Source organism: Neofelis nebulosa, chromosome 11 (assembly GCF_028018385.1).
Source record: "Neofelis nebulosa isolate mNeoNeb1 chromosome 11, mNeoNeb1.pri, whole genome shotgun sequence".
Classification (NCBI taxonomy): domain Eukaryota; kingdom Metazoa; phylum Chordata; class Mammalia; order Carnivora; family Felidae; genus Neofelis; species Neofelis nebulosa.
Genome location: NC_080792.1, coordinates 54,165,325 through 54,177,403, shown reverse-complemented (window position 1 = coordinate 54,177,403; position 12,079 = coordinate 54,165,325). Strand labels below are relative to the sequence as shown.

General features: G+C 38.5%; 1 protein-coding gene across 22 annotated transcripts in view; it reads left to right on the top strand.

Moving 5' to 3' along the window:
- DLGAP1 (DLG associated protein 1) overlaps positions 1-12,079 on the top strand; it is a 908,014-nt gene that overhangs the window by 843,570 nt on the left and 52,365 nt on the right. For all 22 annotated transcript variants that reach the window (XM_058692592.1, XM_058692594.1, XM_058692590.1 and 19 more), the window contains one exon: positions 7,914-8,005. In XM_058692592.1, the coding sequence (XP_058548575.1) occupies positions 7,914-8,005 (92 nt within the window). The remainder of the gene's footprint in view (positions 1-7,913; positions 8,006-12,079) is intronic.

Here is a 12,079-nt window from a genome sequence, read left to right as displayed (position 1 = left end):
CTCTCCTCCCACCTTCCATTGTTAGAATATAACTCGAAGCTGGCCAGCACCGAAGCCGGGGAAATGTAGTTGCCGATTCCTGGCCCCCGTGCCACAAAGCAGAGGGATACAGAATATGGGCCTGGAGCTGCTGGACAATAAGTAAGTTACCAGAAAAAGGCACTTTGTCCAATAAATAAATAAATAAACCATGAGCAAGTGTATTAAAAAGCTTAAGATGGGTAGGGTGAATTTGTAGTCTTGGTTCCCATGCTGTTCTAGTGGGAACATCTCATGGAACGAAATATGATTCTAGAATATCTTGAAGTATGTATTTTTTTATAATATGGCTCCAAAACTCAAGTCAACTACTTTATCCGGTGCTTTTTCTGGTGGTCTAGTGGTGGGCGGATGGGAAGAGGATAACTGGTTGCTTCAGGTTTAGAGCAAAGTTGTATGTCTTCTAAAAAGTCAAGGGTAATGTTAAGGGTAATTTTTTTTCCCTTCAAATTACAAAATAAGTAATATATGCATATGGTGTTGTTGTTGTAAAGGGGATTCATTAAGTTTGAAAGTATACAGAACAAAATATTCTGTACTTCTTTTGTTTTTAAAAACTTTTTTTTAACATTTATTTATTGTTGAGAGACAGAGAGAGACAGAACACGAGCAGGGGAGGCAGAGAGACAGAATCAGACACAGAATCTGAAGCAGGCTCCAGGCTCTGAGCTGTCATCACAGAGCCCGACGTGGGGCCTGAACCCACGAACTGCAAGATCATGACTTGAGCTGAAGTCGGCCGCCTAACTGACTGAGCCGTCCAGGCATCCCATGTACTTCTTCTTTCTACTTCTGATTCCTACTCCCTTCCCCAAAGGTAGCCAGTAGCCGTGAGAGGTTACACCATCTTTTAGTCTCTCGAGAGTAATCTTCAGCTCCAGATGAGTTTCACATTGTAGCTTTGGACCTTGACCCCTCCACCTCCAGATGTTAGGTTGTGACTTCCCTCCATGATCATTTAACTTACGTTGTAAAACAACCTAAAAGAGCTTGAAGCTTAATCTTCACATTGCATAACATGTGATTGTTTTCTCATTTTCTGAATGAAAAATAAACGAAAATTTAGTTATTTGAGATGGCGCTCCTAAGATTTACTTACTTATTTCCTGTAATGCCTGTCCAAATGTACAGAGGTATGTGTTACGGCCCATGTAAAAAGATGAGGCCGACTGCCAAGCCGAGTCCTTCGGAATGATACAAACCAAGTGAGTTGTTACTATTAATTAAAAGAGGGCCTTGAGAAATAAAGAGGTCACATCATTTCTGATTTGTAATCACTGGACTTAAACCAATGAAGGAAAGCTGTGCAGATAGTATGGATAATGAGTCTGTCCTTGGCCAGACTGTGGTCAGGCTGCTCTGAATTCTCCTGACTAGGCCTCGACTTTTGTACTTCTGTGTCCATCTTTGCATCTTCTCACCCCATTTCAGTGAGAATCCTGCTAAATCGGTTTAGCCAGAATCCCCTGGATATCTGATCATGTTCTTCATCCTCTGTCATCCCCCAGCCATGTCTGATCAACCCGGCCTGCCTTTATCAAGGTCCCTGTGAGGCTTTCTCTCATCCCTGAGGTTTTCTCTCTGTAATTTTCCACCACTGACAACCCCCGACCCTGCTTCTTGGCTATAGATTCCCACTTTTTCGTGTTGCATTTGGAGTTAAGCTCTGTCTCTCTCCCACACTTCAAATCTTGCTGCGGTCCCTCGGCCGATCACAATAGTCCCCCTGAAGAAAGTGTACCTTGCCATTCTTTAACAATGTCATGAATAGTTTTTTCTTTAAATGTACTCAGTATATTCAGACTTTGTAAACTTTATTTTGATGTCCTTGAAATCAGAATGAATGCATATTCAGGAAGAGATTTTTAGGGAGACGTATCTCAAGTCAAAATTCCAGAGATAATTTTAATGGATTCCACATAGAAGAGATATTACAGTCATGGTTCCCAACTGTTATGTATTAAAACTAGAAATTAACACTAAGATAGCAAAAGCTAACCACTTGAAACTATTAAAAAATATTCTAAATAACATTTGGGTGAAGGAGGAAATTCAAGATTGTTGTGAAATAAATGATGAGAGTCCTATAAATCATCACTGTGGGTTGTGACCATACCTATGATCTCAGAATCCATAGCCCTAAGTTCTTTCATAGTTAAGCAATACTGCAACATAAACAAAACATTTAATTCACAAAACTAGAAAAGAACAATAAATTAGAAAGAATTATTAATGATGAAAGTAGAGATAAATGCATTGGAAGATAAAACAGAGCAACAGCAAAACAGCTGAAGTCAGACTGATACAAAATCAGTTCTTTGGAAAAAAAAAAATAAGTCTGACTGACAGGGAAAACAAACTTCAACAATATTAGAAATGAGAAAGCCATTTAAAAAAAAACTGTTTATTTAGGGGCACGTGGGTGGCTCAATCTGTTAAGTGCCAGACTTCCACTCACTGCTCAGGTCATGATCTTGCAGTTCATGAGTTTGAGCCCCACGTCGGGCTCTGTGCTGACAGCTCAGAGCCTGGAGTCTGCTTCGGATTCTGGGTCTCTCTTTCCCTCTACCCCTCCCCTACTCATGCTCTGTCTTTCTCTCTCTCAAAAATAAATAAATAATCAAAAAATTTAAATAAATAAATAAATAATGTTTATTTATTTTGGGGAGACAGAAAGAGCACACCCATGAGCAGAGGAGGGGCAGAGAGAGAGGGAGAGAGAGAGAATCCAGATGCCCCAGAAATGAGAAAGCTTTTATGGGGGTGTCTGGGTGGCTCAGTCGGTTAAGTGTCCAACTTTGTCTCAGGTCATAGTGTTGGGGTTCGTGGGTTCAAGCCCTGCGTCCAGCTTTGTGCTGACAGCTAGGAGCCTGGCACCTGCTTCAGATTCTGTGTCTCCCTCTCTCTCTGTCCCTCCCTCACTCACACTCTGTGTGTCTCTCTCTCAAAAATAAGCATTGAAAACAAATTTTTTTTTTTTAAAGAAAAGAAAGCTTTTTAAAAAATTATAAAAAATTCTTGTGGGGCACCTGGGTGGCTCAGTCAGTTAAGTATCTGACTTCAGCTCAGGTCATAATCTCGCAGTTTATGGGTTTGAGCCCCATGTTGGGCTCTGTGCTGAAGAACCTGAAGCCTGCTTCAGATTCTGTGTCTCCCTCTCTCTCTGCTCCTTCCTCACTTGCTCTCTCTCTCTCTCTGTCTCTCTCTCAAAAATAAATAAACGTTAAAAAAAATTCTTGTGGCAATTTTAGGGTGGTAAATTTTAAGGTCTAAATAAAATAGACGTACATGTAAATTAATATTACTAATGTAAGAGGAAGTATAAAACCAGCAAGAAGAAATCAAATAACCATAGAATACATTGCCAAATAAAGTAAAAAATATACTTCCTTGAAATGGTACACACCAGGATAAATTCACAGAAAATTCCCAACCTTCAAGAAGCAAATAATTCTTGTTTCATTTAAAGTATTTAATAATAGAGGCGCCAGGGTATCTCACTAGGTTAAGTGTCTGTCTTGATTTCAGCTCAGGTCATGATCTCACGGTTTGGGATTTTGAGCCCCGACTGGGGCTTTGTGCCGACAGCACTGGGCCTGCTTAGGATTCTCGATCTCTCTCCCTTCCTCTCTGCCCTTCCCCCATGCTCTCTCTCTCTCTCTCTCAAAATAAATACTTTTTAAAAAATAAAGTATTTAATAATACAAGAAAAAATATCAAGATTCTTGACATATTTTATCAAATAAACATAATTCTGGGGGTGCCTGGGTGGCTCAGTTTGGCTCAGGTCATGATCTCGTGGTTTTGTGAGAGTCAGGCTCTGTGCTGCCAGCCCTGCACAGCTTGGGATTCTCTCTCTCTTCCCCTCTCTCTCTCTGCCCCTCCCCTGCTTGCTCTCTCTCTCTCTCAGAATAAATACATAAACTTAAAAATTAAAAAAAAAAAATAGGGATGCCAGGATGGCTTAGTTGGTTAAGCATACCACTTTGGCTCAGATCATGATCTCCCGTTCATGGGTTTGAGCGCCGTGTCAGGCTCTATACTTCAGCATGGAGCCTGGAGCCTGCTTCCGATTCTGTGTCTCCCTCTCTCTCTGCACCTCCCCTGGTCGTGCTCTGTCTCTCTCTCTCTCTCTCAAATATAAATAAACATTACCAAAAAAATTTTAAAACATTAAAAAAATAAAGGTGAAATGGTAAAGACATTTCAATTAGATTCAGAAACTAGATCTGGAGTCCTGTTTTCATGTATTTATTCAGCACTATTTGCCTTTATTAGCCAATACACAAAGCAAGAATGTGAAATGAGGTGTAAACATTCCAAAGAAAGAGTAAAAGTGCTTTTATTTGCAGCTAATACGCATGTCCCCTTAGAAAATCTAATGGAAATCACTGGAAAAATCAGTAGAATTCAGTAGAGTGAAAGAATACAATATAAATACAGAGAAATCAGTAAGTTTTCTATACATCACTGATAAACAGAAAATGAGCCCATCCACATTAGTACCAAAAACTGTAACAGGATTGAGCTTCACAAAGAATGTATAACACTTACCTGAAAACAATCTAAAACCTTCCCTTATATAATACATAAGAGATCTGAATGATTGGAAAACTATGCAATATTCCTGCATGAGAATACCCCATAGTGTAAAGACAGCAATTCTCCCAAAAGTTATACAAAAAAGGGGTACCTGGGTGGCTCAGTTGGTTAAGTGTCCAACTCTTGATCTCAGGTCATGAGTTCAAGCCTCATGTTGGGCTCTGTGCTGGACAGGAAGCATACGAAAAAACAAAACAAAACAAAAAGGTATACAAAAATTTAAAGAAACTCCAATGTGATTTTTATCACTGGGTAGAAGCTGGGAGAAGGGATTTGACACTTTGATGTTAAATGTATTTAGAAGTTAATACCCCAAAATAACCTAGAAATTTTTTTTAATTGCATTTAAAAAAAGAATTACAGGAAGAGTTCTGCCATAGAAAATATCAAGATTTATTATAAAATTGACCTAAAACAGGGCTATATACATGCAAACGTATGGGTGAAGTTGGGTAGAACATAAAGTTGGCATCTCAGATCAGAAAGATGAATTAGTAAATAAAAGGAGCCAGATCAATTGATGATCCATATAGGGGGAAAATGTTTCATTTCTACTTTGTTTCTTACACATGGACATTTCCGAAAAATGGATTTTAGAACTAATTATGAAAAGGAAAAATGAAAGCATAAAAGTAAATACAAGAGAACTTTAAAAAATACACTCAGGGTACCATCTCTCTCTGCCTCTCCCTCATGAGCATGCATGCATACATTCTCTCTCTTTCTCTCTCTCTCAAAATAAATAAATAAATTTTAAAAAGGGGTGCTCTTTGGGGCACCTAGGTGGCTCAGTCAGTTAAATGGCCACCTCTTTATTTTGGGTCAGGTCATGATCTCACGGTTCATGAATTTGGCTCAGCATTGGGGCTCAGCACTGTGCTTGAGATTCTCTCTCTCCCTGTCTCTGCCCCTTCTCTCTCTCTCTCTCTCTCTCTCTCTCTCTGAAAAATAAATAAATAAAATATGTTTTTAATACATTTAAAAAACAAAAAATATGCTCAGGGGTAAAGAAGGCTTTTCCAAGCCATAAAAGTTTTCACTACATAGTAGTGAACTCACAAATTCTGAGATCCTGACCTGAACCAAAGTCGGACACTTAACCAACTGAGCCACCCAGTCACCCCTCACTACATAGTAATTTTAAGATTCTGTACAATTAACAGCAAAGTTTAAAAGACAAATAATAGGGGTACCTGGCTGGCTCAAGTGGTAAAGCATGGGACTCTTGATCTCTGGGTTGTGAGTTCAGGTTTATGTTGGATACAGACATTACCTAAAAATAAAATCTTAAAAACAAATAAATAAAAGACAAATGATAAACTGGGAGAAAATATTTAAAGTATATGTAACCAAGAAAGAGTGATGAAGGGTCATAAGATACAGGCTCTACAAATAAGAAAATCAAAAATAATGGGATCCCTGGGTAGCTCAGTGGGTTCGGCGTCAGACTTCAGCTCAGGCCATGATCTCACCCTTGGTGGGTTCAAGCCCCGTGTCGGGCTCCGTGCTGACAGCTCAGAACCTGGAGCCCATTTCAGATTCTGTCTCCCTGTCTCTCTGCCCTTCTGCTCACACTGTGTATGTGTCTCTCCCTCAAAAATAAATAAACATTTAAAAAAATTCTTTTGAAGAAAATAAAAAAGAACTCAGTAGGATAAAGACACAAAAACTAGCAAAGGATATGAATAAGCAATTTACAGATAGAAGCACAAGAGGCCAATAAATATTTTTCACCTGTGATATTAGCAAAAATTTTAAAGTTTGCCATATTTAGTGTTAGTGAATATATAGGAAAATGGATATTCCCATACACCAATTATGGCAAGATGATAAATGCTTTGAAAAGCAATTTGGCAATTAATATCCCTTACTGTTGAACATGCTCCCCACCTTTCTATTTAACATTTCAACTTCTAAGGATTTTTCCCAAACATTTGCACAATTGTTCTAATTGTTCTGATACATGTGCAATATTAATTGTAATACTAGATAATAGCAACAAGGAGAAAATTACCCATGTTGCCCATGTTGCTTATGTAGTCATTAAAGGGAATATTTATGTAGCAAACAAAAGACTTGAGATAGAGCTGTATCTACTGCCGTGATCTAATACCCAAAGGATAGCAGTATTAATGAATAAAGCAAATTGCAAAAAATATATATATAGTGTAACTTCATCTGTATATGTTTAGTATTAATAATCAACTACATATATATTACACATATTAATAGATGGACAAAAATGCTTCAAAGGCTTGAAAGTGATTCTTGGGGGGCTTTACCTTTCTACGTTATATATTTACATATTTTAATTTCATGTAACTTACATTAAGTTACTTTTATATTTAGAAAAAGAAATCTATTAAATACACAGAAAAAAAAGAAGAAAAGAATCTAATTGCTCTGAATAGTCCTAACATTTATTTCAAATTTAGGTTTGTCATGTAGCTTCTCATTTAAATACAGACACATTTTCAAGACACCTGGGTGGCTCAGTTGGTTAAGTGTCCAAGTCTTGATTTCAGCTAAGGTTTCCTGATTTCAGTCATGGTCTCAAGGTTCATGAGATCCAGCCCTGCATCTGGCTCTGTGCCGACAGGGCGGATCCTGCTTGGGATTCTCTCTCTCTCTCTCTCTCTCTCTCTCTTCTCCTCCCTTATTCAAGCATGCTCTCTTTCTCTCTCTGTCAAAATAAATAAATAAACATATAAATAAATAAACAAACAAATAAATAAAGATACATTTTCTATGTGAGCTGTAGTCTATACATAGCTATTTAGGAATCATGGCTTGATATTGAAAGTCAATTTCTTAGTTTAAGGGGGAAAAAATGAAGATACTATACAGTTTATCTTAAAAAGTTGATACCTAAAGCTCTCAATATCAACAATTCTAACTATAATAAATGAAATTTCTTTCTTCTTTTGTATCTTGTTATCTGCAAATTCAAAACTTCCAAGAACATGCTTCTAGGAAGTAAGTATTCCTTTCTAGTGCAGTGTTCACAGGTAAGCACCACTTACAAATCTTAGGAGCCATCATAGACATTTATCTGGGGAGTACACAAAATTTCATTTTACTAAGATCAGCAGAGTCAAAGCACATGCCAACAGCGTAGTGATGGCCCTCATCAAACATATAAATGTTGAATAAAAAGGCTACAAGTCACAAAACATTCCAGCAGTACTGATGTTTCTGACAAAATGTGACATTTGTTTCTCAAGCAAGATGACTAAAATGGGGCACCTCTACTTATTTGATTATTTCTTCAGGTGGATGATGCTGAAGAGCCTGACAAAACAGGGGAGAATAAAGCACCCAGTAAGTTCCAGTCCGTAGGAGTGCAAGTAGAAGAAGAGAAGTGGTGAGTCCATTTGCCTTTGTTCTCTTTCGTCTTGATATTGGCAAGTACGGTACCAGTATTTTCCCCCAAGATAAACCTTCAAGACTCAATGGTATTTTCCATGAACTTTTGGAAGCATTTAGCAGATTCCCTCCTCTGCTTTAATACTGGAGACCACTCGGGGCGCCTGGGTGGCGCAGTCGGTGAAGCGTCTGACTTCAGCCAGGTCACGATCTCGCGGTCCGTGAGGTCGAGCCCCGCGTCAGGCTCTGGGCTGCTGGCTCGGAGCCTGGAGCCTGTTTCCGATTCTGTGTCTCCCTCTCTCTCTGCCCCTCCCCCGTTCATGCTCTGTCTCTCTCTGTCCCAAAAATAAAAATAAAAAACGTTGAAAAAAAAAATTAAAAAAAAAAAAAAATACTGGAGACCACTCAATTTAAGTTTTAGGTAGAATATTAGAGTAAGCACATCACATTCGCATACACATGAACACTGTGTGTAGTACTGTTGTGTTGCTAAACTATTCTTCTTCAAAAAACCTTCCCACTTTGGACTGTAGACTTTTTAAGAGAAGAGGACTTATCTTATTCCTAACATTGAATTTTATCTGCTGTTTAGTATGCATTGCATGATGAAAAAGGAAGGTTGGAAGGAAGGCAAGAAGGCGGGAGGTTAGGAGGAAGGAAAGAGAAAATAGAGAAGACCTATCATTATCTTGAACCACCAGTTCTTTTAGATTATTCTTTGAAATAATCTTACTCTAGAGTCTTAATATCTAGAATTGGGAAATTTAGAGTTTCAGAAACTAGAAGGGACTTCTGAGGTCACTACATTAATTTTATGAACGAGAATTTGATCCAGAGAAGTCTGTGAGTTTCTCGATCAAACTGTGAGGTAAGCGATGGGTGGAGCTATGTTTTATTGATACTAGGACCCCAGCTTCTAGAACAGCATTTTGCACATACTGAGCATACAAAATATATTGGTGAATGCAGTAAAACCACAGGGATAGCAGGAGAAAGAGCTCTATTTTACAAATCAGAGTATCATCTCAATTTTGCCACTAACTTTCTGTATGTTGATTGGAAGGAATCAGTTCGATGTCCTCCATCCATCCATCCATCCATCCATCCATCCTATCCATCTATCCATCCAATAACTATCTGTGAAATGCCTCCTACATGCCAGGCTAGATGCAATATAAACTGAGTATCTGGAAAAAGGTCATGCATCCGTTTATAGAAGTGGTGCCATTTTAGAGCCTTCTTGTATTGACACTGCACTTGCATGTAAGAGGTTTTCAACATATGTATATATAACATTTTATATCATTATACCATTTTGGAAGCCCAGAAAGTTGATACAACCATTCTAGAAACCAATATGACAAAAGTCAGCAATAGTTATACACGTATCTGTACCCATTGACCCAATAAACACATTCATGGAGCTATCTTGAATGAAATTACTCAAAGGAAGGGAAACAATTGCTGAACATTATCTACCATTGTAAGAGAAAAACCATAATTACCAAATGCCATACAATAAGAGAATATTATTTTTGTAAGTTTTAGTACATCACCAACGTAGAACATACAGCTATTAAATGTACTTTGTAAAAAAGATACCGAAATATGGGGAAATCCCCATGATATAATGCTAAGTGAAAAAGTTAAACACGTAATATTTGTGTATTTTCCCTAAAGATGGACGCAGACTGAACCGTAATCTGCAAAGGTGGTCAGTTTAGCAGTGATTTTTTTGTTTTCACTCTAAAATATTTACTGATTGTATCTACTACAAGTCAACCCTCTGACACTTGTTTCCTTTAAGGAAGATTTTTTGAAAATGTAGCTTAAGAGACATGAACAATCAATCTCATGGTAAGAAAACATATTCATCCTTTCCCCACTTGCCCAACTTGCTTGTTTTCCTCAATGGTATGGTGGTTAAGAGCACAGACTCTTGAGCCAGATTACCTAGATTCAAATCCTGGCTGTACCACATACCAACTGGGGGCCTTAATCAAATTAATAAATAGCTTTGTGCCTTGGTTTCCTTATACGTGGTTTCTGGCCCAGCATGCAAGGAATTTACAAGTTATCTCTCTGTCCTAAAAAGTAAAAAGCCAAACAAACTGAAAAAGCCACAGTTCTTTTTAAATCAGTCAGAGAAGCAAGGTCACAGACCAAACCACTGCCCCTCAAATTGGAGACATAGACATACAGATATAGAAAATACTGAAGTAGAAACCCACAAGCTCAAACCTCTTGGGAAGCAGTGCCAGCGTAGGAACACCTAAAATGTATTGACAAATTGCTAGAGGCTCAGTGAGGACATGTCTGGAGTGAAATATTTCAGGAGGACAAGTAATGGGGGGCAAAGGGGGGTACTCCACAGTTTTGTAAGTTACCTCCAAGAGCTCTACCAAGTTGTCACAGTGAATATCAAAGAAAAATCACCTGGGGCTTCCTCTAGCAGAAAAAACAGAAGCCATTTTGAAGATGCCGGAGCATTCTATTCTTAACGAGATCTGCCCTCAGGAGAAACTATTTCACCAGAGCCTAACCTGCTGAAGTCTTAGCAGAGTCTAACCCACCTGGGGGAAGGGAAGTACCCAACTCCTCTAGCCCTTCTCCCTTACATAAGGTGGAGAGAAACTGGAGAAAAGTACTGTTGAAGTTCACAGCCCAGGGGGGCAGGCTTACCAAAAGACTGAGACCTAGTCAGTCAGAATGCTTCCCCTCCCCCACCCCTTACCATCACACTGCTAAAGGGCTATTCACCACAGTTCCTTTTACCCCGGACACCATGCCTACTTTTCAACAATAATTTCCAAGGCATACTAAAAAGTGACAACCACAGTTTGGAGTGACTGAACAAGCATCAGAACCAGAGTCAGAATACAGCAGATATATTGAAATGATCAGATCAGGAATTTTTTAAAACTATGATTAACATGCTAAGTCGTTTAATGGAAAAAGTAGACAGCATGTAAGAACAGATGGATAATGTAAGTGAAGAGATGGAAAATCTAAGGAAGAATAAAAAAGATTTGCTAGAGACTAAAAGTACTGTAATAGGAAGACTGCCTTTAATGGACTCATTAATAGACTAGACACAGCTGAGCAGAGTCTCTGAGCTTGAGGGTATAATAAGAGAAACTTCCAAACTGAAAAGCAAAAAGAGGCAAACTGGAAAAAAATAACACAAAAAAAACAAAAAACAAATTAGGATTTCTAAAACCTATGAGACAATTATAGAAGAGGTAACATATGCATGATGGGAATACCAGAAGGAAAAGAAAGAAAGGAAAAGAAGCAACATTTAAACAAACAGTAACTGAGAATTTCCCCAAATTAATGTCAGACATCCAACCTAGATCCAGGTCTCAGAAAAGCCCAAGTAGGATACATGCCCAATACACTACACCTAGAGATATCATATTCAAAGAAGAAAAAGTCCTGAAAGAAGCAAAAAGAAACAAAAACAAAAAACAAAACAAACAAACAAACAAAAAATCACCACCTTTCCTATTGGGGTGCAAAGATAAAAATGACATGCAACTTTTCCTCAGAAACCATTCAAGTAAGAAGAGAATGGAGTGGAATATCAAATATTTGAAGGAAAAAAAAACCCCCATCAGCCTAGAATTCTGTACTCTGCAAAATTATCCTTCAAAAGTGAAGGAGAGGGGCGCCTGGGTGGCGCAGTCGGTTAAGCGTCCGACTTCAGCCAGGTCACGATCTCGCGGTCCGTGAGTTCGAGCCCCGCGTCAGGCTCTGGGCTGATGGCTCGGAGCCTGGAGCCTGTTTCCGATTCTGTGTCTCCCTCTCTCTCTGCCCCTCCCCCGTTCATGCTCTGTCTCTCTCTGTCCCAAAAATAAAAAAAAAAAAATTAAAAACGTTGAAAAAAAAAAAAATTTGAAAAGTGAAGGAGAAATAAAGGCTTTCTCAGACAAAAGTTGAAAAAATTTGTTGTCAGTAGACCAGCCTTGTGAGGAAAGTTAAAAAGTTCTTTGGGAGGGCCTGGCTGGCTCAGTTGGGAGCACACAACTCTTTTTTTTTTTTTTTTTTTTTAAGTTTATTTTACTTATTT